This window comes from Bactrocera tryoni, chromosome 3, assembly GCF_016617805.1.
Source record: "Bactrocera tryoni isolate S06 chromosome 3, CSIRO_BtryS06_freeze2, whole genome shotgun sequence".
Taxonomy (NCBI): domain Eukaryota; kingdom Metazoa; phylum Arthropoda; class Insecta; order Diptera; family Tephritidae; genus Bactrocera; species Bactrocera tryoni.
Window position 1 is genome coordinate 70,324,085 of NC_052501.1, and position 27,770 is coordinate 70,351,854.

General features: G+C 31.3%; 1 protein-coding gene across 1 annotated transcript in view; it reads right to left on the reverse strand.

Moving 5' to 3' along the window:
* Positions 1-890: 890 nt before the first annotated feature.
* LOC120770309 (ecdysone receptor) overlaps positions 891-27,770 on the reverse strand; it is a 283,075-nt gene continuing 256,195 nt past the window's right edge. The window contains exons 3-6 of the mRNA XM_040097679.1: positions 3,442-3,929; positions 3,225-3,368; positions 2,878-3,030; positions 891-2,804 (exon numbers count right to left, since the gene is read on the reverse strand). Of these exons, the coding sequence (XP_039953613.1) occupies positions 1,824-2,804; positions 2,878-3,030; positions 3,225-3,368; positions 3,442-3,929 (1,766 nt within the window). The 3' untranslated portion in view covers positions 891-1,823. The remainder of the gene's footprint in view (positions 2,805-2,877; positions 3,031-3,224; positions 3,369-3,441; positions 3,930-27,770) is intronic.

Sequence of the window (27,770 nt, forward strand, 5' to 3'; positions counted from 1 at the left end):
GCTCAAAACTTTTTTTTTTTTCAAAATATTATACAAATGAATGTTTTAGTCAATACAAATACAAAATATACACCGCGTAGCAAAGTACGTTTTATGCTTCATATAATACAACTTCATTGTAAACAAAATTCGTGCTATAAAATGCAAATTTTATTACTTTTTAACTTTCATTTTATTTTAATTTTTTTTTACTAAGACAGTTACTAAAAAAATTGTATATTAAAACAAGAAAAAAAATATATTTTTCAAATTTCCTGCTGTTTCTGTGCTCCAACATGTCTACAGTAGTTTACAACAATTTATTTTATTTATAATAACACATTATTTAAACAAAAACCAATAAAAAAGAAGAAATCATAAAAATAATATTTAAAAGCATTTTATTTGCATGTTGTTTATATATGTAAAGTCAATAAACGTAAGTGTAGGCGCTAATAATTAATTGTATAATAGTTAAATAATTGAAAAAAAAATTTAATATTTTTTACAACTGCTATATAAACTGCAAACAACTTGTTGCAATACAGTTAAACAGATTTTTGTTTCATTTGCATTTATTTATTTGTTTTAATTGTTTTTTATTTTAATTATTTTTTATTTTTAATTATATTTTATTTTCATTGTTTTTTATTTTCATTAATTTTATTTTAATATTTTTTATTTTCTTTATTTTTTATTTTTATGTTTTTATTTTAATTATTTTTTATTTTCATTGTTATATATTTTTAATTACTTTTTATTTTCATTGTTTTTAATTTTTAATTATTTTCATTATGTTTTTATTAATATTAATTATATTTTATTTGTATTGTTTTTTATTTTCATTTGTTTTATTTTAATTATTTTTTATTTTAATATTTTATTATTTTAGTTGTTTTTCAATTTAGCCTGTCTATGTGTTGGTATATATGTGTGTGTGCATATTGTTTATTGTTGTGTGTTTTAGTTTAACTACAAAAAGAGACTGCCTTGTGAACAGACCTATATTATATGTTCATGCTTTTTAAATGTCCGCTTAGATGTAAAGACGCCGCTACACCTAAATGTATGCTACGCTATAATTTAATAATAAAATTTATATTTTCTTTTTGTTATATATTATTTATTAATTACATACTAAGCGCTTAGTAATTTTGCTCCGTTTTTACAATAATTGTGTTTATATGTTTTTCATATATACCCTCTACGCCACGCACTGCAATTTGCTTACACAATTTTGCTGCAAAACAACAAACAAGTAAGAAACACGTTGTCTGCCATCAACAACAACACTTTCCCATTATTTAAATATATATATAAATACAAAATGACGACAGTACAGTAGCATTGATAATAATTTACAAGTATGCTTCGTTACTTTAATGCAACAATTTGCATGTGTGTGTGTGTGTTTTATACTATTTTTTATAATATTTTCATTGTGTTTTGCTACCACCGCTTGGTGCATGCCGCAACGCTTGCGCGCGCGCGCTCACTTAATCACTAAATAACTGCAGTTTTTGTTGTAGCTTGTACCGTAAATCAACAAAATTTAAAGTACACGCCTCCATATACATACATACAACGGTACGCGCCATCACATTGCCATGCCGACCAAATTCACTTTAAATCGCCTTGATTGCATGTCTAGCTGCCATACAAAAATCCCAACTGCAACGCACGCATTGCCTTGCGTAACACCTGTGCTGGGCAGCGCCTGTAACCCACCGCTTAACAACGAACGAAAGCTTAATATATTAGACCAAAATAAAAATGGGCGCTACGCAGTCAGCGTATCACAAGCAATTAGCGTTGTTGCCACACTAGCTGCGCTGCTACACAGCTCATTCGAGCCCTTGAACGCCGCCAACAACGACATCACCACCATCCAAGACATCCTCGATGCTGTCATCCAAGTGCACGTCGTTGTCGTGCAACAAGCGGCCATCAACACCACCACCACCACTACATTCACCACTGCCACCGAGTAGCAGTGCTTTGCCGCCGTATTGTGATCCACGTTTCCCATCATATGCTCCTGCTTTAGCTGTATGCCCATCATGTGATGGTCTCCCGACAGTTGCATGCCAATTCCATTGCCGCGACCCATTATATATGCCTGTTTGTGTGGCATGCAGCAGACCACCGTTCATGCCGATAGCGCTCGTTGAGACCGATGTGGAATTGGGCGAATTATTCGCAAAACCACCGGCGACCATGTCAGTGGGTGAACCGGAGGCGGACGTACTTGCGGCGGCTGATGTGGATGTGGTGGCGACTACGGCTGCGGTGACCTCCAGACTTTCGCGTTCGGCTTGCGTTGCCTGTATGTGTGATTGCACGGATGGTGGCACCGCATGTACGTCCCAGATTTCTTCGAGGAATTTCGGCAGTTTACGATTCTTCAATTTCAATGAGAAACACATTTCGGCATTCTGATTGCCCAGCGTGCGCAGTTCCGTTAATATGGAGAGTAATTTGGCGAAGAAGACCAGACTCTTGGTATCGCCGCAATGTCGATTAATTATATATACGCGCAGCGTATTGATGTAGTAACTTTGTATCGCTTCGACTAGTTCGGCCTTTTCGAGTCCCGGCCGATCGGAGAAGATCAAAATGGCAGTGAGGAGAGCGTATTCGACGTTGTCGACCTTCATCGAGTACATCTGCCGACAAAAATGCAATAGATCCTCAATATTATCGGCCACACCGGCCATTTTGTACGCATCACGCGTATATGAACGATTGTTGGCGAAGAATATGGAATCCGAACTGTGATCGTAACGTCGGGCCATACGCAACATCATTACTTCCGATGAGCAGGCCTGTAATTTTTCGTTACAAAAAAGAGGTTAGTTTAGAAAATTGTTGAATCTTTAATATACAATATATGCTCACCTTCAGCAACGTGATTTGATCTTCTTGTGGAATTTTCGTAAATGCCGGTAAACCTTTTGCAAACTCCACAATAAGTTGTACTGTCAAAATGGTAATTTCGGTTATATGCCGAAAGCTGACATCATTCGGGCTTTCGTTTTCATCGGGGGTGCTCTGTGTTGCAAGATATAAAAAATACCGTTAATTACTTAAGGAAACGTAACAGCGTATAAAAAATAGTTGATGCTTATTTGTCATTAAGGCGAGTTTGAAGTTAGGTACCCCGCGCTCTTTCGCTATCGACAACCATTGCTCTTATTTTTGCTTTCGCATCTAGTGTGCTTTGATCTCTACTCTTATTGACTTACCATAATACTCTTCAGATCTTCCTCCGATGGCTGTTCATAGCCATCCTGATACCAGATCAGTTTGTATATGACCGCCAACTGGTTACGCGTGAGCGGCGGAATGTTACTCGCCCTGCACTTGGCCACAATATCATCAGGTAGCAACTGTAAATGAAACACACAAAGTAAACCATTACTGTTTATCTTTCTTTCTTTCTTATTGCAAGTCGCGACTTACCGGACATGTTGGATGCGACGGCGGTTCACAGTTCATCAGTTCGAGTATTTCATTCTTAATGGATTCGCTTTTGCATATGATCGGCGAATTACCAGTAGTTTGTTTCTCTTTCTCCTTTTGCGCCTTCTTCTCACGCCGCTTCATAGCGCATTGATTTTCCGGCACCACGCATTCCGGTCGCATACCCACCGCTAGACATTTCTTCATGCGACATTCTTGACATTTTCGCCGCATATACATGTCCATTTCACAGGAGCGTCCGAATTTACAACAATAAACGGCATTCTTCGTGACGCTGCGCCGAAAGAAACCCTTACAACCTTCGCAGGTGAGCGCATTGTAATGGTAGCCGGATGCCCGATCGCCGCACACCAAGCACAGCTCCTCCTGTAGGCGCGGCGCCGGACCTTTTTTGATCTTTTTGACATCACAACTTTCATTTGCCGAATAGCCGTTGAGACTGCTCGACGGTGAGAGATCATCGCGGCCTAGAAAGTGAAGAAGACATAGAGATTATTTAGTAAAGAACCGTGAAAGCGCTATAATGGGTGACTTAATAGGTTGGTTCAAGGTTTGAGCGCATACATTTTGGGTAGCAATTTACGGGCGGCATTTATAGCGATATAGAAAATAACTAAGAATGTAGAATTTTTATATTAAATATAAATACGTGTTAAGTTCACAGTATTATGCATGCGATGAATAAAAGATCACATGATGTAATCACATCATCACTAAAGTTTTAAAAAGTAAAGTAAATTGAATCTTTTAAAACTGAGATTTTACAATTTAATTTGAAATAAAAATTAGTTAAAATGGCGCCATTTTACAAGCAACATATAGAACATCATATGATGTCACATCATCAGTAAAAATTTTCAGGAATGAAATTTTACAATTTTTTTTAAATAAATTTAATTAAAACCACGACAATGTACAAAATATATAAAAACATCATATGATGAGGTCACATCAACGCTGAAAATTGTTTCGATATTTTCAAATCTGAAATTTAACAAATTTTATTCTCGACATCAGTTAAAATAGCGACATTTTAGAGCAATACTCTAAAACGTCATTTGATCCAATCATGACTAAACTTATTTGAAATTTAGAATTAAAATTTTAAAAACTTAAGCAATACGATAGATATAATATCATATGATAAAATCACATCATCACTAAAAATAATTTTATATTTTTATATTTGTAATACTACAAACTGTATTTTAATTCCATAACAGTTAAGATCGCATGTGAAACGCATGCGTTATAGAAAACATCATATGATGGAATCACATCTTCACTAAAAATCATTTTGTATTTTAATATTTGCAATACTACAAACTGTATTTTAATTCCATAACAGTTAAGATCGCATGTGAAACGCATGCGTTATAGAAAACATCATATGATGAAATCACATCTTGACTAAAAATCATTTTGTATTTTAATATTTGCAATACTACAAACTGTATTTTAATTCCATAACAGTTAAGATCGCATGTGAAACGCGAGCGATATAGAAAACATCATATGATGATATCACATCTTCACTAAAAATCATTTTGCATTTTAATATTTGTAATACTACAAACTGTATTTTAATTCCGAAACAGTTAAGATCGCATGTGTGCGTTATAGAAAACATCATATGATGTAGTCACATCAACATTATTTGAAAATTTCAAAACTGATATTTTACATATTTTTTTATTCCATAACAGTTAAGATCGCGAGTTTTAATTGCGTTATAAAAAACATCACATGATGTGGTCACATCAGCAACACATCACAACTTGAAAATTTCAAAACTGAAATTTTACAGTTTTTTTAATTCAATAACAGAGAAGTTCAAAAAGTTTTGTGTTATAAAAAACATCACAAGATGTGGTTACATCAACACTAAAGATCATTTCAAATTCTTATAATCGAAATTTCATAAATTTTATTCCCTGACGCTGGTTTAATTGTGTTTTCATGAACACTACACAAAAGCATCTTATAATTTGAGTTTTAAAATTTGATTATAAGCACTTATTTTATCACGTGATAACCTTCAAAAACAATTACACAGCATTTTTTTGATATTTGCATATAATTAAACATTTACACAAATTTACTACAACATTTCACAACAAATTTCATTACAGAAATTCAGTTCTTCTAATTTCGTCCACAAGTGATGTCATCAGTAATTTAAAAACGCTTCAGTATATCAGTATACAAAGCATCCAAACAAAATACAACGCAATTACATATATATATTTTTTGCAATTGAAATCCACACATATTTACATTAGACTTTCATTCATACAATTCTATAGGCGAAAATTTTTGACAAGACATACAGCTTTTGTACTTTTAACGCCGCAACTATTTTTGAGCTTCACTCAACAGGTGAATGTGTAAATACATTTAACCAACGCACGTGTCCATAAAAACTGAAATATGAATTGCGACGCACGCAAATACAAAAACAAAACATAATATTTAACACACACGCACACTAATTGAATTTTATAAACAGGTTACTGACAACACACTAGATACAATGACGCCGCAACAACAACGCAGTGTAAATTTACCTTCGAGCATTTTTGGTACAACAATTAGACATTAATACGAGAATTTTAAACACGCACAATGACAAACAGCACCGACCTATCTACGGCTGTCTGTAAGCACTTGGAACTAGACTAGAAAGAAGTACGACTTTCTAAAATTATATTTCGGCGAAATTTCTTTATTTTAACACTGACACTTTGGAACCTTGGAAGACCCCCGAAAAAGTCGTAAAACTCGTAAAAAATGTTGAACTGCGACAGCTTTGATTTCAAAACAAAAATGCAAAATGACGCGCGGTCAGCAGATCGGCGGATCGGTGAACTAGCGGCACTGAACTGAGCCGGTGAAGATGAATGACAAAGCAGAGCGACAGCAAATACAAATATACAAGTAAAATATGAAGAAATAATAAGACACAAAAATCGTGCATGTATATGCACAAGTGTGTGTAAGCACGTAAAAAGACGCGAAATGTGTGAGATTTCGCTCTCTTCGCTACAAACGGGCATATACATATATGTAGGTATACAAGTGGGTATACATATGGTTAACAATGACTAAATGAAGGTCTCACGAATTGAGCGCGACCTGATTGTTAGCCATAATTTAAGCCAAAAAATAATCATCGACAGCCGCGGCGTATGAGTAATCGACGAATGGTGTGAATAAGAAACAAAGCGACAAAACGACGTTATAACGAAGTGACCGAATGATTGCCGCCACGACAAAATACAAATATAATTGTTAATAAAAATAATATATGTACATATGTTAATATGTACGCCTGTATGTACATATAAGTATATATGTCTGCATTCATATATGTTTAATGGTATGTGTATCGTTCTCGACCGCTTAATAGAAACATTAAGGCAACGAAAAATTCGTATTGCCGCTGTCAAAATATATTTTTCGACTGGTTTAGAATGTTAATATATTGCTGTGCTGCCTATTAAGTGGCTTTCAATGCATTTAATAAAGCACAGACATACTTACATACCCATGTTAAGTATATATGTATGTATATGAATGTATGTATGTATATGTTATCTAAAGGCTTGTATACATGTCTACAATACACATATGTATGTGCGAATGCTTTTACGTCCATATGCAAATGCCGAAGTACAGCAATAAATTATGCATGAGCGTTTGCGCACAAGACCGGTAAACCTTAGAAAACGATCGCACCAAAAATTGATATCAAATGTGACGAAGCGAGTTATAACACATTATGTTATGTTAATAACAGCGATGAGTTGCGGAGAAACTAACAGTGTGTATGAATATTAGAGAGTGGAGTGCGTAAGCGCATTTCGACGGTGAGTTAACAGTAATACTTTTTTTATTAATATTTTTGACTTCAAAATATCTTAATTATTAAAAATATATTAAGTAATTTAAATATTTTTTAATTTTGCATATTTTAGCTTTTGAATTAATTATTTGGATTTAAATGAATTTTTTTATAATTAATTATTTGATATTAAATTAAATTATTAAACTATTAATTATAAAATTAAATATTTTAATTATTAAATATAGATTAAATAACTTAAATATTTTTTAATTTTGCATATTTTAGCTTTTATATTAATTATTTGGATTTAAATGAATTCAATTTTTATAATTAATTATTTAATATTAAATTAAATTATTAAACTATTAATTATAAAATTAAAAAAAAAACAGTTTTCATTTTAATCCAAAATATTAATTAAATAAAAAAATAATGTTATTTATGTTTTATTAATATTGTCTAAATATATACGAAATATTTTTGTTTTTTTAATGTTATATTATCATTTTGGATTGAAATAGAAATTATATTTAAATATTTTTTTTTTGTCAACATAATTTACATATTTTTTCGACTTTTTTTTGGAATTTTTTATATTAACATTTTGCATTTAAATTACATATTTTTTGAATGTGTAATTAAAATAAAATTAAATATTTTGAATTCATTTTTTGGATGCATAATTTGGCAATAAATTAAAATGATATATTTTTTGCCAATTCAAATAATTTTAGTTAATTTTGTATTATACCCGCAAATAGATAATAAGTATTTTAAAATTTAAAATTAAATTTTTTTTAAAATTATTGCCCGCCACAGTTGAAAAGTTTAAGCATTTTTATGGCAGTATAAACCTATAATAACCCTTGCATACGTACTCGTATTAGCTATAAAATATAGGTATAATTAATTTTTTTTGCCTTTAGCAACTGCTCTGGCTTCAGTAAATTATTTAATATTTACATATACATACACACAATGAAGGTACAAGCATATCTTTAAAGGAAGCCGCACTCAAAAATTGTAAATATGTACATATATGAATTGCTGAACTGTTTTGATATAAAAACTATAAGATATACATCCATATAAATAGTTTTAAAAATATAAAATAGGAAAGCAGCAAGCGCACAAACGCATGCGCATTCACTTGCTCGAAAATACTCTGCGCCTATACAAATAACTGCAGCTTCAGGCGGCACTTAATACGTGTAAAGAGAACATAAGCGAGTAGCTGGCATTTGGAATTTTTGATATGTGCACATTTTCAAATTAGTATGCTCTCGCGTCATGGCGTGTCTGCCGCTACAGCTGCTTACTGTGATTTTCAATATACTATATTGCATGAAAAGTCTTTGAAAGTGATAAAAATATGTATAAAATTAAGTGTGGACTGCAATTATATACTACTATGTATATATTAAAAGATTTTAAATATTATCGTTAAAAGTCAATTGATGATAATAGTAGTAATATCACTATAATTTTTACGACATAAGTTTCCTTGAAATTCGGTTTTGAATATATTTGCTTAGTTTACTATTGATAATGGTAAAAAATAGCACTAAAATGCTTTACTTCACAATCTGTGTTTGAATCGTCATTAAAAAAAAAAACAAGTTACTCATACGCAGCGTATGCACTTATGTCGCTGTACAAGCACTGGCGCCAGGAGTCTAACTGTGAGTTTAAATTCTTAAAAATGGCATGACAACAATAAATAATTAATATTTTTCATATATATTTAATATATTTAATAATTTTGTTAAGCAAGCCCGAAATAAGTTATTTTTTATAGAGCTTTCGTTAACTCTCTTTTCGATTTTTTTCCATTTTGGCAGACAAAATGCTTGAGACCAACTAACTTAATGTTTGTTTTATTACATTCAAGCATCTGGAGGACTATAAGGAGCTGTAGGAAATGCTTTACACGCAATATATCTTGGCATATAAAGGCGGAATGACTGTGTACAACAAAATTTGAACTTCACATAAACAGTGCAAGTTCAATAAAATTTAGAAGTAGTTGGAATCGGGTTTCTAATTTCTTAATATTTAATTAAAAATTTTGTATTAATTTTTATTTGTTTAGTATTATTTTATTAATATTTCGGGTTTCGAATTATTTATTATTAAATTTTTTTCAATATTTTTTATATCTCTTTTTATTAAAATTGTTTTTTTTTTTTTGATTTTTTGTTTTTTCTACATTTTTTAAATAATTTCTTTTATTAAATTTTTTAGTTTTATTTAAACTATTATTTTTATTTTTATTCATATTTTGTATGATTTTCTTATGCACATTTTTATTTTATATTTATTTTATTTTATTTTCACCGTTTTAGTATTATTTCATTAATAATTCGGGCTTCCAATTACTTATTATTAAATTTTTATTAATAATTTTTAAATTTTATTTTTGAGCAATATTTTAGTAATTTTTTTTTGTACTTTTGATATTTAATTTTGTATACATCTCTAAAATTTATTTATGTGATTAATTTTTTTTTATTTAAATTATGTTATTATTTTTTTAGTATTTTTTTTTTAGTATATTTTTAGTATTATTAAAACTTTTACTTTTATTCATTTTTTTATGATTTTTTTTTATTCAAATTTTTATATTATATTTATTTTATTTTTACCTCTTTAGTATTATTTATTATTTTTAGTATATTTTCGTATTTCGGGCTTCCAATTACTTATTATTAAATTTTTATATTTTTATTATTTTTTTTTTAATACTTTATTAATATTTTTTAAATTTTTTATTAAAATTGTGTTTTTTTTTTTACTTTTGATATTTAATTTTATATACATCTCTAAAATTTATTTATTTGGTTATTTTTTTTTTATTTAAATAATGTTATTATTTGTTTAGTATTATTTAAACTTTTACTTTTCTTCATATTTTTTATGAATTTTTTATTCACATTTTTCATTATTTTAATTTAGTTATTTTGCTTTTCTTATCAAAAATTATTTATTAAATTTTTGTGATTTTTATTATTCTTTATTGTTTTTTAGTTGTATTTTTTAAATGTTTATTTTTTTATTAATTTTTTTACTGGTTTTTATTACTAATATTTTTTTAATTTATAGATTCTTTCTCATTTTACAAATTTTATTTTTATTAAATAGCATATTTTTATTTTGTTTTCATTGCATTTATTTGATTTAAAATTTTTTTAAATGATTTGTTTTCGGAAAAGATGGCTATGTACGATTTGAGAAAATTTGAAGCCAAAGCAAATCTTCACATATGTACTTTTCTTTTATTTTCAGCGCAGCACCACCACCTTAAAACACATATTTCCAGCTACCAAGGAATGTATTAAATTTGCAATTAAGCGAACCTTGATTGGAGCCCACCTAAGTACCATAGTGTACTAAATATAGACATACATATACATACATGTATGCCATTACGCTGGCGCACAAGTACCACTGCTGGCTATAAGTCCAGTAATTGATATGTTTTCACGTGAAGAAATCAAATACACAAACAAAGCTTATGCAAACTTCTACATATGTAAACATACATACCTAGTTAATTGTATTTATATGTATATGTATGAATAAGAGCTACTGAACAGAAATATGTTGGGCATCGCAGATTTACCCAAATAATCTAATGCAGATTTATGAAAATACATATAATTGCTAGTTAATTTTCATTTTCAGGGAAGCGGCACGCTTTCGTAGACGCAAGAAATTATATAAAACTGACAGTGTTGGATTACGAATTTAATTAAATCGGATTTTATGTAACAAGCAAGGATATGCGTTGTGAAGTGAAGATGCGTTTCTAGGAATTAATTTATTTGTGGATTGTTAGGCAATTTTGTTAAAATAATATATACATATATGTATATGCATGTACATTGTATGGGAATTTGTGAGAAGTAAATACAGTATTGTGAAGTTTACAATGGGCTTTTTATTTTTTATTCGTTAATGTTTAATGTTTAATTTTTTTTTTTTTTATTTTCAGTTTAATTTTAATTTTTTTAACTTTTTTGTTTTTTGTTTTTAATTTTTAAATTTTTTATTTTTATTTTTTTTTAACTTTCTTTAAATTTTTTTTACTTTTATATTTTTTAAATTTATTTTCTCTTTTTGTTGTTAAGCGCTTACCTTTTCGTGTTATTGAAAGCAGTGGATTGATTAGCCATTGAATAATTTAATTACCACTATAATAGTCTCAATAATTACTGATACTCTGTTCGTATTTATGAGTACCGCATTGTGATATTTCCAGGTATTGAGAATTGTATTAAAAAAATCATTCGCAGCGAAAGCAAAAGAAAATATAATGCTAAAGGGTGGCTAGGTTTCATAAAAAATTAGAATGAAATTTAAATATAGATTTTTACACAACAAATTAAAAAATAAAATAAAATTAGAATACAATTTTTATATAAAATTAATATTTCAAAAATTGTCTAAATTTATTATAAAATGATTATTTAAAAAATTTCACTAAAATTTATGTATAAAATTATTATTAAATAAATTGACAACTATAACTGAAACTAATTTGAATTTTTTGTTAAAAAAAAATAATATTTGCATATAAAATTATTAAAAAAAATTTCATAAAAATGTATATAAGTAATTTTTATTAAAAAAAAATTTAAATAATATTCATACAGCAATACATGCCAGCCTCCATGGCGTATGAGTGATCTGTAGTAGAGTAATGACAAGCAACTAAGCCAGTTAGAAAAAAGCATGAGGGAGTAAGGTGAGCACGCTAAATAAAGGCAAATACATTTTTTTTTTTAATTTTTTAAATATATATAAATATATATATGTATGTATATAATAAAATTTTCAAGTAAGTGGAGTTTCTAATGCAAAGTAAGACTAAAAAATCACGTCTAACCACGAGTGAGGAGGATAAAAAATTATATGGTGAAATAATTTTAAAGTGGCAGTTGACTAAACAACTTTATATTTAAATTTCTAATCACTTATCGCAGAAAATACCTATAACTCAGAAGCAAATAGAATCTCTAATGCAAAATAAGACTAAAAAGTACATATAACCACGAGTGAGGTGAATAAATGATGGTATGGTGAAAAAATTTTAATGCGACAGTTATCTGAACTATAACTTGATATTTAGATTTCTAAAAGACCATTACTTTAAAATTAAATACCTAGAAATCTAAAGTAAATATGCTATCATATACTCGTCATCAACTCAGGTACCTTCACTGAATATTTTCCCCAAGTACCATTATATTTGCCACACTTAACGCTAAAATATTGAAATTTTAAGCGGCAATGCATTTTCATAAATTTTCTACTTTTGATGGACATTTTGCCGGCAAAAGACGGACGCTATATACAACTGACAGAGGCGGCATGAGAAATAATATGAAAATCGACTGCATGAATAAAATCAAGTCAAATCAAACATTAACAGGCATAAGGGGGAAATTATAATATATATGTATGTATGTATATACATAGAATTACACTGAATTGAATAAATCTATATGTACTGAAACATTTACAAAGTCAAAATGACAAATGTCGTAAAATATAACGACTTGCCAACAGACCGTCAGACAAGCACACCGCCAGTCATCGCGTGCAACCAATGGTGGCAGGCAAATGCAGCTTCAACAACACAGGCCAAAAAGCTAAAACCTGAAAGGCAGCGCAGCAAAAACAGCAAATCACTGCAACAAGCAAGTGAGCTGACAGCAACTGCATTAAAACAAACACAACAACAACAATGATAGCAATCAAAAGGTATGCTATTGTGAGAAGAGCGCCGATTTACAGGTTTTTCTGGCGAAACTTTTCCCTGCAGAAACTGCAAACAGCCGGCAACTTTCAGTGCTCGTTATTGCAATTGGCAGTGAAATTGATATAAGCAAGCAATAACAACAATAAAAACAAATACAAATGCATTAATGCATAACTTGCAGGCAAGTGTTTAAATACAAGGCAATTTTTTTTTAAATATGTAAAAGAAAAAATTATAATAACAAAAACAAGAAAAAACATTATTGTCGGCTACATCGTAGCATTTCTTATAGCATAAATGATTATAGAAAGATATTTAGCCTGATTTATTTCGTTCAGTTTGTATGGCAGCTATATGCTATAGTGGTAAGATCTGAATGATATGTTCGGAGATTATAACGTTGCTTAGGACAATAATCCACGTAAAATTATGTGAAGATGTCTCGTCAAATAAAAAAGTTTTCCATATAAGAACTTTAATTTGAACGATCAGTTTGTATGGCCGCTATATGCTATAGTAGTCCGATTTAAACAATTCCTTTGGAGATGGTAACTCTGCCTTAGATAATAATATATGTAAAATTTTGTGAGTATATTTTGTCAAATAAAAAAGTTTTCCATACAAGAACTTCAATTTGAGCAATCAGTTTGTAAGGCAGCTATATGCTATAGTACCCTAATTTAAACAATTTCTCCACAGATTAAAGCGTTGTTTTGGGCAATAATATATGCCAAATTTCGTGAAGATATCTCGTCAAATGAAAAAGTTATTCATACAAGAGCTTTACTTCGAACGTTCAGTTTGTATGAGAGCTATATGCTATAGTGGTTTGATCTGAACAATTCTTTTGGAGATGATAACGCTGCCTTAGGTAATAATATATGTAAAATTTCGTGAGTCTATTTGTCAAATAAAAAAGTTTTCCATACAAGGATTTTTATTTAAGCGATAAATTTGTACGACAGCTAATGCTTTAGTGAACCGATCTGAACACTTTATTCGAAGTTTGTAGCATTTTTTTCTTGGTTTCCTCTAGATACATTTGAAGCCATACCATTTTCACGCAGTCACTTTAAGCGCTAAGTGGTTGCAATAAGGTTTTCCTACCATTACTATCATGTAAACTGCATATATCACACACTCAAAAGTGAAGGCAAAAAATCCAGTAAAAACGACCGCACAAATCCTAGACACTTGCTACTTAGTACGTCTAAGTAACCACAGACATGCTGGAAGTCTTAAGAATGGCACACTAGAAATGCAAAAGAAGTATGAGTACATGCAAAACACACATATATAGTGTGTATATCACATATACATATGTACATACGAGTACACTTACAAAAGTTAGTTTAAATAGTCACGTTTCGTCGCCTATGAGTGCAATTTCCGACAAGTACCGAGCGTTATACAGCAAAAACAAATCCACAACCTTATAATACACACTAACAACAACAATAAATTTAGCAACAATAGCAATAAAGCTAGCAAAGACGCGCCAAAGTATGTGGAAGAATACATTAAATAGAAGTGGCAACTAGCAAGCACAAAAGCAAAACAAAAGTTCGGTACTAAGTACACAACTAGACACAGTTACATTTTTTTAATACATACATATGTATGCATTTTTTGTATGCTTGCATGTATCTATGTGTGCTTCATATGAAGTTGCAGTGTGTGGTAAAAAGTTTCGAGGAATTAGCCAACAAAAAGTAGCTGCACAGCAATATGTGTGCGAGAAGAATAATGACGGGCTTAAATAAGAGCAGACATATTAGTAACAAGTTGGTGACAGTGACTGCATAACAATGAACCATGCAAAAAGTCCAAAACAGTTATGCATTACTTGATTAGTGTGTTTCGATGCAACAGCAGGCTGGCGATACCCAGTGAACCGTTTGATATGCTATTGCAAGGCAACTTTCTCAAATCACCGTGGGTGATCCACAACAAAAATAGAAAAAACAGCCGATAGAAATAACAACAATAAGTAGTGGCGGATTCACGAGGGGTTTTGGGGGTTAAATTTTTTTGCTGTAGAAGCGTCCAGAAATAAAATCTGGATAGGGCACTGAGTTTGCTCGACTCGTTTGCGTGGTACTGGCGTGGTTACCTGGTTTCTAAGCTCTCGATCAAAATTTTTTTTGTGTAGAATAAAAATCCCATCCCTCCCAAAGGAAATTCTGGATCCGGCACTGCACTTGCCTATAACTGATTTTCTTGTACTTTTTGCAATATATTGCAGACATAGTTAACAGAATTTTAAAAATCTAGTCAGTTACTTTCGGTAGACTCCAATGTGCTCTGCCGAAAACTGGTTCTGAAGCAAACTTTTCTTTATTTGAAAAGCTTTCCAAGGATATAGAAATCAAGTAATATAGCTTTAGTTCCCACGTCCCACGTTCCCGGAACGTCCAGGTTTTTTATACCGCCAGCATTCCACGAAAGCTTTTAAGAATATTTTCTGCCTCTACAGCAGCAACAGTTATTATTATCACGTTCTAAAAATTTTATTATTAATTAAAAATATTTTTCAAATTAAATTTTTTTAATTTTTTTTTTTCAATTTATTTAAATTTTTTTACAATTTTTTATTTTTTTTTACATTTTTTAAATTTTTTAAATTTTTTTAAATTTTTTAAATTTTTTTTTAATTTTTTTTTAATTTTTAAAATTTTTTTTTCAAACTTTTTTAGCAACAGTTATTATTATAATGCTCTAAAAATTATAAATAAATTTTCTTTTAAATTTAATCTTTAATTCAATTTTTTTCAAATTTCTTTTAAATTTTTTTTCAAGTTTTTTTTAATATTTTGTTTTAATTTAAAAAAAAAAAATTTCAAACTTTTTTCTGCAACAGTTATTTTTATTATGCTCTAAAAATCACAAATAAATTTTTTTATTTTATTTATATGTATATTTTTAAAAAATATTTTTCAAATTAAAATTTAAAATTTTTTTTTAATTTCTTTTTTAATTTTTTTTATATTTTTTTAATTTTTTTTTCCAATTTTTTTCCAAAATTCGGCTTTTTTGTTTACGAAAGAACAAACTTCGGTTTTGAGTAACATATTCAGCTTAAAAAATCTAATTTATTGATTAGAAATAACGTGATTTAATTTTTTCAACTGTTGAGGAGCACACTTAGTGTGAAAATAAAAAAATAAAAATATTTTTTCGATATTTCTACAGTTTATACCTTTAAAAATAAGGAACTAAAATTATCAAACGATATCTCGCAAAGTTTCTGAGTTACCGCTGTTAGTTAGTAGAAAATTAATTAGGATATTGAAAATATGAAAAACAAGAAAAACCGTGGAGAAAACGACGTGTGCAAAATTTTCGATCGATATCTCAAAAGCTGAGGGACTACTTTGTGTATATACAGCCATACATACCGACAAGTGACAGACGGACATGACTAAATCGACTCAGCTCGTTATGCTGATCAATTAGTGACATGTTTTACGTTTCCTTTTAGGTACAACAAACTTCGTGGCTAACTTAATATACTCTGTTCAGGGTATAAATATTTCTGACTGTAACTTCAAAATATATTATATAACCGTATGCAGACATAATCACAGCAGATATTATGCTTATGACATATATATAATATAACAAGCATGTGTGTACAATATATTATGAAACAGACTTTAACAGCATATGTAAGTAGCTGCATGTAAACAAATAAAGAAAAAAATTAAACAAAAAACAAAAAAAAAATTAACAAGAGAAACTAAAAAGAAAAGTAAAGCCAAATGCTAAGAACAGACTAACTGCACTACAACAACAAAAACAATGCACAACACAAGCGAACACAAACCCACTAGAATCTTCAACTGATACCAACAAACCGAACACCACGCCACACCAACTACTTTTCACGTGCATTAAGCACCTTCCTCCCTCTCTTATGCGCCAAGCCGTCCCACTGTTTGAAGGGCCTTCTCTACTAAGCAGCGGCGCCTCCAACATAACTATTAACAAGTGCAATAACAAATATGAGCACACAGAAATATATGTACATATGTACGTATATACATAACAACAACAACACTTACAAATTGTGTATTTACAAGCAACAACCAAATGACGTTGTTGACAACAGCTGAGAAGTGAAGTAAAGCAAAGCAGAGCGCAGCGATGAAAATGAATGTGAAATGAATACCAAATAAATCGCTAACAAGAATAATAAAAACAAACAAAAAAGCAAAAAGGAATATACACACAATAAAAAAGTAAAGTGCAACAAAGCAGCACACACAAACCAAGCAAACAAAAACAAAAACAACTAAAACATTACAAATATAAAAGCAAGTTGGAAAATCCAGTGGCAGCTGCTGCCAACTGCCAGCACGAACAACACCAGCCGCCTATCCGTTGCATGCCACACTATGACGCACAAACGACAACAACAAGGCAGCAGCACGAGTAGGTGCATATACATTTATATAGGTAAGTAATAGTTAACAGCAACGGCCTACCACAATCTAGTTTGCCCACAAACCAGCCTGCCATCGATCAGCCGCTGCCACCACACACCACCACCACTGGAGGCGCACAAACCGCCCACCGTACGAACCAGTCGTTCAACATAGAGTTCATTGTGTTATTGTGCCTTTGCGCCGGAGCCTTGTGCAGCCGCGCTAGTGGAATGCTATTGAAGCGTACAGACATATATATATGTATGTATATAAGTATATTCGGTATATACACAATGTGTGTTGTATATTTGTGGCATGTTTAACACTACATACCCACATAATCCGTGAGCGTTACAAAAATTCAAATAAATAGCGCAAAAGTTGTAAAGAAAAACCAGCCCAACGGCAGTGAACAAGCCTAGTGCTGGTGCTGGTGCTGAAGATGGGCGGCGGTGACACGGTGGCGCGCTGCAATGCGACAAGCTTATTGTGGCATGTAATGTTGCAAGTGCTGAATCGGTAGCAGTCATAGTGACGGCAATGGCAGCAACAGCAACAACAACAAAAATAGAAGCAACGATAAAAATGAAAATTAAAACAACAACAAAAAGTGCAAAAACAACAACAACAAAAATGTCAGCGAACACAAAAATAATAACAACAAAAACAATAGGAACAAAACCAACAACAATAATAAAAACAACAATAGCAATAAAACCAACAACAACAATACAAACAGCAACAACAACAAATATCCATGCTTTTGTAGCAATGGCAGTGGCACTGGGTTTGGCTTTGGCACTGGCACTGGCACTGGCAGTGGCAGTCAGTATGCCAACGACACACAATGAAGGCAAGCCAGCTACTAGCTTACATACAGACACATATAAATGCAACACACTTCCATGCATATGCAACTACTTATTTACATACTTAAGTATGTATGCAGCGTCGCAGCAGTGCAGTAGTGCAGCATTTGCTGTTGTTGTAAAGTATGTATGTATGGTATGTATGACTTTGGTGCACTCTGTTGTCTAGGCTTTTGAAAAGGCCTGCCATTTTTTTCTATTAACAAATATTATATGCACATGCCAACGCGTTGTTGCCACAAACAAAGACTGGAACGACTTTTCAACATGTGCACTCAACTACTAGCAACACGCACACAAGCACACGGAAGAAATTTATGTGTGTTATGTATGGCTTTGTAGGCAGCTGGGTATCTTCTGGCAATACTCCCTCACTGATTTGCTTTACTCGCGCCCACCCCACTGCCTTTCATTTTATATATAAGCATTTGGTGACAACTCACAACAGACAGGCGCATGGTGCAACATCAATGTTGCAAGGCAATGTGTAGGCCGTTGATGGTAAGAAAAGTGGGGTAACACTGCAGTGTGCCGTGGCGAGCATGTAGAAAGCTGGGAAACACCGTCACTTTGGTAGGTTGCCTCTTGAAGGTATAGCTGTGTGGCAGTGGCACAGTGTGAATTAATATATAGTAAACCTATATACATATGCACGTATAACTATTATATACTATATATACATATATCCATTATATGCAGGTATACTCGTACAAGTATGTCCACTATGTACAGGTATTTTATAGGTATATTGAAGAGGTTATAATGATCATGAAACATTTTATTAATGTCAATATTGTTAGGTTAGACTTTTGGTTAAATTTTTGATTAAATTTTTGGTTAAACTTTTTGGTTAAATTTTTAGTTAAATTTTTGGTTAAATTTTTGGTTAAATTTTTGGTTAAAATTTTGGTTAAACTTTTGGTTAAACATTTTGTTAGACTGTGGCTTTTGTTATAGTATTGATTTTTATTTTGGAAGTCATTCATTATGACTGGTTGAGGTTGAAAATTATTTTCACATATTCATTCCACAAAATAGAATTTATGCAAGTCAAATAAAGGAACAATCTAACTATTTTTCATTGCTCGTGAACTCGATTCTGCACTAACGTATTAAGACCGCTTAAATTCTGAGTCAGAAAAAAATATAATTTATTTCTTTTAGTTCTCAATATACCTTATATCAGTTCAATTGTGCACAGTTTCCAACAAAATTTGACTTACAAAGAGGAGAAAGAAGTGTTGGATAATGTGTCTCCAAAACATAAAATAATTAGGTATCTACTATTTATAAGTGCTGTCAGTGCTAGATTTTTGTTAGGCCAATCGTTTTGATAAGCATTAGCAGAGGCAAGACACATACAATATATGTATTAGGTTGGAGCAACAAATTTTTTTTAGTATACATAAGGTCAAAATATCGTCCGAAATGGTAAAAAAATGTGATAAGTTTTGAGCTCTTAATATTAATATTAACAGGCAACGATTTACAATTTTTTATTACACATTTAAATAAGCCAAATATATTTTTTTTACATTGTATGCATTTCTAACGCCTTTTTATAAATTATTGAAAACACTAAAAATAAAAATATTATGAAAAAAATTTAAAATTTAAAATAAAATAAATTATGTTCCACCCTAATGTATGTAGGTGCATATTTATTAAAAAAAAAACTACGAAATATTAAAAAAAAATTAAAATTAAAAATAAATTGAAAAATAAATTTTTTTCTCCCAGCCTTACATACATACATATGTATGAATGTGCATATATGTATATATATATATATATATATATATATATATATTTTTAAACTAGGAATTATAAAAAAAAAAATAAAATTAAAAAAAAAATTAAATGAAAAAAAATATTTTTTCCACCCTAATGTATATGTGTATGTGCATATATATTTATAGAAACTAGTAATTATTTTCGTTATTTAGCTTGGATTTTTAATGCATTTTTACAAATTATTGTAAAAAAAAATTATTAAATTTTTGAGTCACCCTAATATACACATATACATTGTATATTTCCAGAAAATGCTGGCCTATCTTCTGCCACATCACACTCACCTAGTACGATTTTTTACAACTACATCCATAGACACTGCACGCCCACCAACTGATTTTCTTCTTAACCCCCATCATTACACGAAGCGAAGCTGGCGCCGAGCGCACAACGCAATGTTGCATTTTCATTATGAGCTTTTTTATGATTTACACAACAAAAAGGAAAACCAAAATAATAAAAAAGAGTATGAATGGTTGCGAAAAGTGAGAATGGGGTGCAAAAAATGTAATATGCAAGTTTTTGTAATTTACATACAGGCTTTGGCTATAATGGTTGTTGTTATACACAACACTTGTCGCACGCGCGGTTGTTATATACACGAGGATGTGTGTATATATGGATTTATGTAAGTTTGTAAGCTACGCGTAAGCTGTAAATCCGCAAACCTGACAATGTTGCCTGGACAGATTTAAAATTATTTTTACACAATTCTGCTGAGGGGCTTGTATTTTTATTTTATTTTATTATTATGTGGATTTCAATTATGTTTCATTTCGTTTTTTCGCCACGAGCAGCGAATGTCATTAAGGAACTTTTACTATTCGTATGAGAAATGTATTTTTAAATTAATTGCAATGATAGTTTACAGCTTACTTTTTTAATACTAAACGCAGGCTTAAAGTCTTTTTGGACCAAACACTATGCAACACACTCAAATATGTCTATAGAGCAAGTAGATAGTTTATTTTATATTTTATATACATATGTATATAAGAGTATGTGTATTTGCAGCTGTATGTCCGGAACCAATATAGTTTATATATTACAAAAAAAAAAACTACATATTTGCTTTTGACCTCTCATGTCCGCTTATCCATCCGGCGTTGTGTACTTTAGCCGCCAACAAGCCAATTTTCGCGCTGTTTACTTTCACCCACGTCCGGTTTCGTCTGTTTGCCCAGCGCCGTAAACGCTTTTTGTGCGCTTTATTCGCTAATTTGCCAACTTTAAATTGCTTTTCGTCCAACCGCTGGCCGGCTGATATCGCTTCAGCTCATCGATTGATGTTTAATTTGTTGCAGGCGACTTAATTTTTACGCCATTTGGCCGAACTGCTGCATTGCCGCCAATAGCTGCTATCTCTCTATGCCGCTTCGTTTTGTTGTAACTTGCTCGTGCTTGTTGACTTTGTGTTTCGCCTGCTGTCGCGCATGTTTGACCAGCGTTTGTTGGTAATTGCAATCTTGTTTAAATTTACTTTCCACGTTTGATTTTCAATGACTCAGGCACACTCATCTACAGACATGTATGTATGTATATGCCATATTTGTATATGAGTGCTTATATGTACGACAAATCAATCGGCTTTAATTCTCTTTGTTCAAGTGTAGATATGTATGCCGCTTTTGCATAGATATAATTTCATTTAAATTGAGCAGTGCACAAAGTGATGGAAGGCATTTTTTTGTGATTTGATTTTTCAAGCCGCATACATATGTACATACATATGTATGTATAGTATGTGTGGGTAAAGACAGGTTAAATGTCATTATAGCTAAACTGTACCTTTATCTGCTATAACTTTGCTTTATATATAATTTTTGTCCATCAAATGCACCCAAATTTTAGAAACTTTTTTGAAATTAATGCATTTTTTATTCTGATAATCTTTAATAAAAAATAATTTTTTGTTAGGTCAAAAAAAATATTTACATAACAACATAGGCTTATATTTTTTTAATTAAAAACATTTTTTTTAATAAAAATATTTGATAATTTTTTGAGACAAATTTTTGATAAAAATTCTTGATAAAAGTTTAGTTTCTGATATTTTTGATAAAAATTTATTTTTTTTGGCTAAAAATGTTTGATAAATTTTTTTTATAAAAATTCTTAATACATTCTGTTTTTAATTTTTGATAAAAATTCTTGATAAAATTTTTTGGTGATAATTTTTGATAAAAAAAATTCATGTAACCTTTTATTTTATATTTTTTTTTTGTAAACAAATTTCTTTTTTGATAAAAATTCTTAACAAAATTTCATTTTCTGATATTTTTTGATAAACAATATTTTTTTTCTGGAAAACATTTTTTGGTTAACCCTTTTGATAATTTTTTTTAATAAATTTTTTGATAAAGACTCTTGATACAATTTTTTTGTGATAATAATAAAAAAAAATATTTGTTTGGTCGCAAAAATTATGTTACCTATTATTTTATATTTTTTTGTGAAAAAAATTTATCTTTTGATAAAAGTTCTTGATAAAATTTCATTAAAAAAATTTTTTTTGGTAAAAAGTTTTGATAAATTTTTCGATAGAAACTCTTAATAAAATTTTTTCTTAAGTTGTTGATACATTTTTTGGTAAAATTTTTTGATAAAAATTCTTGATAAATTTTTTGACAAAATTTCTTGATAAAATTTTTTTTGATAATTTTTGATAAAAACAAAAAACATTTTTTGGTAAAATTTTTTGATAAAAATTCTTGACAAATTTTTTGACAAAATTTCTTGATAAAATTTTGTTAGATAATTTTTAATAAAAACAAAAAACATTTTTTTTTGTAAAAATGTTTTATAAAAATTCTTGATATATTATATATATTTGTTTGCTCGAAAGATTTATGTAACCTGATATTTTATAATTTTTTTCCAGTCAGTTGTTTTTAAACATTTGTGATAAATTAGAGTAACCCATTTTTTATAATTTTGCTTTTAGGTAAAAAAATTTGATGAATTTTTTTATTCATATTTTGTTCAGTTTTTTGATAAAAATTCTTGATTTTTTGGTCGTTTATGTAATCTAAGAACACACGTTCTTTACTAGTTATTTCGGTCACAAATTGTCAAAGTTGTAACGAAGAAGAAGTTGATTTGGAAACATCAAAGCACTGTCTACTCCGTTCCAGCTCTAGCCTTTGCAGTTCTGAGGTTGAAACATCTCGGCAGTCATACCTTCTACGAATCAGGAGACATAGCCAAAACAAAGCGCTTTGTTGATTTATGAGGGTCTTTATGTTGAATTTTATAGGCGTTCTAGCTACTACAGCTGTCTGGCGTTATAAGCTGTCCAAGTGAGATCTCTATTTGGATCGACTATTTAAGCTAACCTAACCTACGAGTTAATTTTTATGTAAACTAAGTTGTCGTTTTTTATTTTGTTGTAGCTAGCACGAGTTTCTAGATTAACCTTCGCCCATAGAGATACTACTGAAAGCGAAAACCCTGAAGATTAAACCAGTAGCTATCAGCTTGAATAAAAATTAAAATATAGTAATAAAAATAATAAAAAAAATAGTAATAAAATATTTAAAAATTAAGAATCAAGAAAATAATGAAGAAATAGTCGTAACCTTTTAAAAATATTTTAGAATATTCTCTGAGCACCACAACTTTAAAGCAACTTAAGAGCACGAAAATACTACACCACAACCGAAACGTCGATCTCTAAGCACAATTGTAACAGTGTACATGCCTATTTATATAATGAAAGGCACTAAGTAAAAATGCCACAAATGCAAATAGAACGACAAACATTTGCTTCTTATATACAAATTTCAATAGAAATGAAAAATAAAATAAAAAATAGAAAGCAAAAAGATTGCTAACCTATAGAAAAGCATTGAAAGCCGGCAAACAGGCGCCACAAAGGCACAAGAAAACAACAAGCAAAAGTGGCAACAAGCTTAAAAAGCGGCAAAAATAAATATCAGCCAAATCGAGAGATGAAAAGAAGAACACAAATGCAGTTGACGTCAAAAAATGCAACCGACTCAAACAGTAAACATGAAATGATGGAAAATGATGTGGCACATGGGTAGCAGTTGCAAGCGTTTGTAAGCTTTTCTAAGCCAAACAGATTTTTTGCGGCGCTGCCAGGCGCGGTGGGCGAACGAATTGCAAAACGAGGAAAGAAAAGCAAAGAGTCGCACAGCAAAGGGCGGCGTCTTTTCAACTCTTTTGTGTGAGGCAAAAAGTGTGCAACAAAACGGAAAACAAGCGTTTACAACAAAACACACAAAAAAAAAAAATGCAGAGTGATAACAAAAACAAAAGCAAATGACTTTGTAGGTAAACAAATAACAGAACGAGCGTAGGAAAATCACAAAAAGCGAGTGCAAACGCTGTAAGCAGCTATGATGACGACAAATATAGATAATAGACATGACTCTACCGCTTGGTAGGGAAGTGGCGGTGGAGAATTACTGTTAGTGTAAATAGTAGTTGAATCGACGAGGTATGATTAAGTGTTGTTGACAGATAACAGATGACAGCGACAGCGACTACGAATGGTGAAAAGTGGGCATGGTGAAGAAGAGAGAGTGGTGAACAGTGACTGAATGGCACTTACCTAGGATACGATGCAAAAAATGTGGTATTTCAATGTATAGAAGCTGAAGTAGAATCGATGCCTAAAAGGGTGTGTAAAAATAGCTTCTGGATAGATGGAATTATTTGCTTATAGAATTTATGCTTTAAAAGCAAGTAGAAATGCTACTCAAGAACGTGGGTCGTATATAACCGGTACATACCGGTTTCAACTTATACGTATGCTTTCAAGAACTGTCAGGTAGCGCTATTTTCGGTTTGAGAAGGTTGGAAAGTTTTTGTAGGCAGAAGACTAAACAAAAACATTCAAATTAAGAAATCTTAGAATGAAAAGATAAAAGTATTATAAAATTTTAGAGTTTTTGCTGTAGTTTAAAATATTTTGATGCATTTCTGCTCTCTTAAAAGCATAAGGGATTGATAATCCAAACTTAATAAAGAGAGAAATCAACTTGAAAATGAAAAAGCCAGAAAGCCTGCTAGTGTTCTTCGTATTATACATTGTTTATAGAGCTTGACAGACTTGAAAAGGCTTAGGCGAAGTCAGTATTACTTTCTCAGCTGACTTTAGGTTGTTACCTTGGTTGTATGAAAACTGCTGATTTTGGTAGTACATATGAAAATTATGTACTGGAAAAACAAGAATAAACGTTAACTTTGGCTGAACAGAGTTATAATATCCTTCACAGGTGCATTTCTTATAGCACGAAAGGGCATAAAATGATTATTACTTAGATTTTAATCGGTAATTTTGCATGGCAGCTACATGCTATAGTGATCCGATCTGAACTAATTCTTCGTAGATTGTAGCGCTATCTTGGTCAATAATCTGAAGCTTAGATTTGATGAAGATATTTTGCTAATTAAAAAAGTTTTCCATACAAGGATTTGAGTTTGGTCGGCCACTTTGTATGGAAGCTATATGCTTTAGTAAACCGATCTGAACGATTTCTACGGAGGTTGTGGAGTTCTATGAGGGAATAATCTATGTCGAAATTCGAGAAGCTATCTTGTCATATGAAAAAGTTTTCCATACAAAAACATGATTTTTACCAGTTAGCTTGTATGGCAGCTATATGCTATAGAGGTACGATCTGTACTATTTCTTCGTAAATTGTAGCGTTGTCTTTGAAAATAATTCGTGTCGAATTTCGTGAAGATATCTCGTCAAATAAAACAAGTTTTCATGTAAGGCCTTGATTCTATCGGTTTGTTTGTATGACAGCTATATGTTATAGTGGTCCGATCTCAACAATTTCTTCGAAGCTTATGACGTTGCTTTGGATAATAATTCGTACCAAATTTCATGAAGATATATCCTCATATTAAATAGTTTCCCTTATAAGGGCTTGATTTTGATCGCTTAGTTTGTATGGCAGCTATATGTTCTTGTGAACCGATATCGCTATTTCCGACAAATGAGCAGTTTCTTGGATAGAAAAGTGCGTGTGCGAAATTTCAGCGCGATATCTCAAATACCGAGAGACTATTTCGCATATATTCAGAGAGCCGGATATGACTAAATCGACTAAGCTCGTGACGTTGAATACTTTTATTCTTCTTAGAATCTCTGACATTTCCTTCTAGATGTTAAAATTGTTTTACAAATTTAATATACTCTGTTCGGGGTCTATATGTATGCAAAAAATGCAACCGTGTATGCGCAACGGTTAAATATCAATTTGACAGCAACTTTAGGGAAGGTAGCAATGACAGCCAGACTTTTGTTTACATGTTACCAAATGGAAATAAAACAACTTATGTTTACATGTAATGAAAAAACACCGGAATAAACATACACACAGTGAAGACGCACAGATGAAGAGTGAAAATTCAAAAGATAAAATTGCATATTGACAGCGACAGTGTAGACGATAAGTGAGTAAACAACATGAAGGCAGGCAGCAGCACAACACATTTGCAGAGGCACAAATATACAGCATATCAGATATGTATGTGTATATTTATTTACATGACCGTATATATATGTGTATGGTGCATAGACCATATACATACATAGAAACAAGGCGACTAAAGTACTAGCACAAAATACATGTATGCAAGTGAGGCACAAGCATCGTTTGTGGCGGCGGAAGAAGAAGAGTTAACTGCAATATCGCCACTGCCCTAGTGCTCTTTGTAGAAACTGCTATTGTAAATAAGCATGCAATTTCCACAACTTCACTTGGGGTAGGTAAGCAGGCTGGCAGCCAAGGCAGTGCGGCACCTGCATACATACACATATACATACATGTATGCTACACAGCGTCGCATTGCGCACACGTATAGAATTTGCATGTGCGCCAACACAAAAACAAATACAACAACGTTTAACGTGACTATGGCGCTTTGGCAAAAGTCAAAGTCATGCCGACGCCAATGCCAATATGGCGGCTACTATTAATGCGGCTGCTGCCCTCCATAAGGCGTTGCTACAAAAAGAGCTCTAACATAGAAAAAAATTGTTATAGAGATTGCAATAACAACACATTTGCATACAAAATGAAATCAAGTCAAAGTAAAAAGGTAGAAAAGCATATTTAAAGGGCGACTCAAGTTGACAGAAAAAGAAAATTCACGAGCTAGATGCACAAACACACACATACATATGAAGCGTGGAAAGCAAAACACGCCAAAGCTAGACAACACAGCACAGGATGTAAGTAAGAATATGCTGGCAAAAATTTGTAAAACAAATCTATAATAAATTTTGCCACACATTGCACCCACATATAGACCAATGGCTGCAGACACTGACACACATAAGTACACTTGCATGCATGTAGCGCAAGTCTAGCATTAAAACGGTAAACTCAATTTTTTGGTACAGTTTCTTACGCTTCGCATGCACCGCCAGCCGCCGCTACATATGTATGTATTTCGGCCATGTTACTTATAGCAGCTATAGACCTTGCGGCGCGGCGCACAGCAGAGCAGGTGCATAACGGTAAGTTGAAGTTTTAGCGAAAGGACTCTAGCTTTAGACCACTTGCCAGAAATTGCAGTCAAGGTGGGTAATAACTTCAGCGCACACAACAACAATTCTACCACAC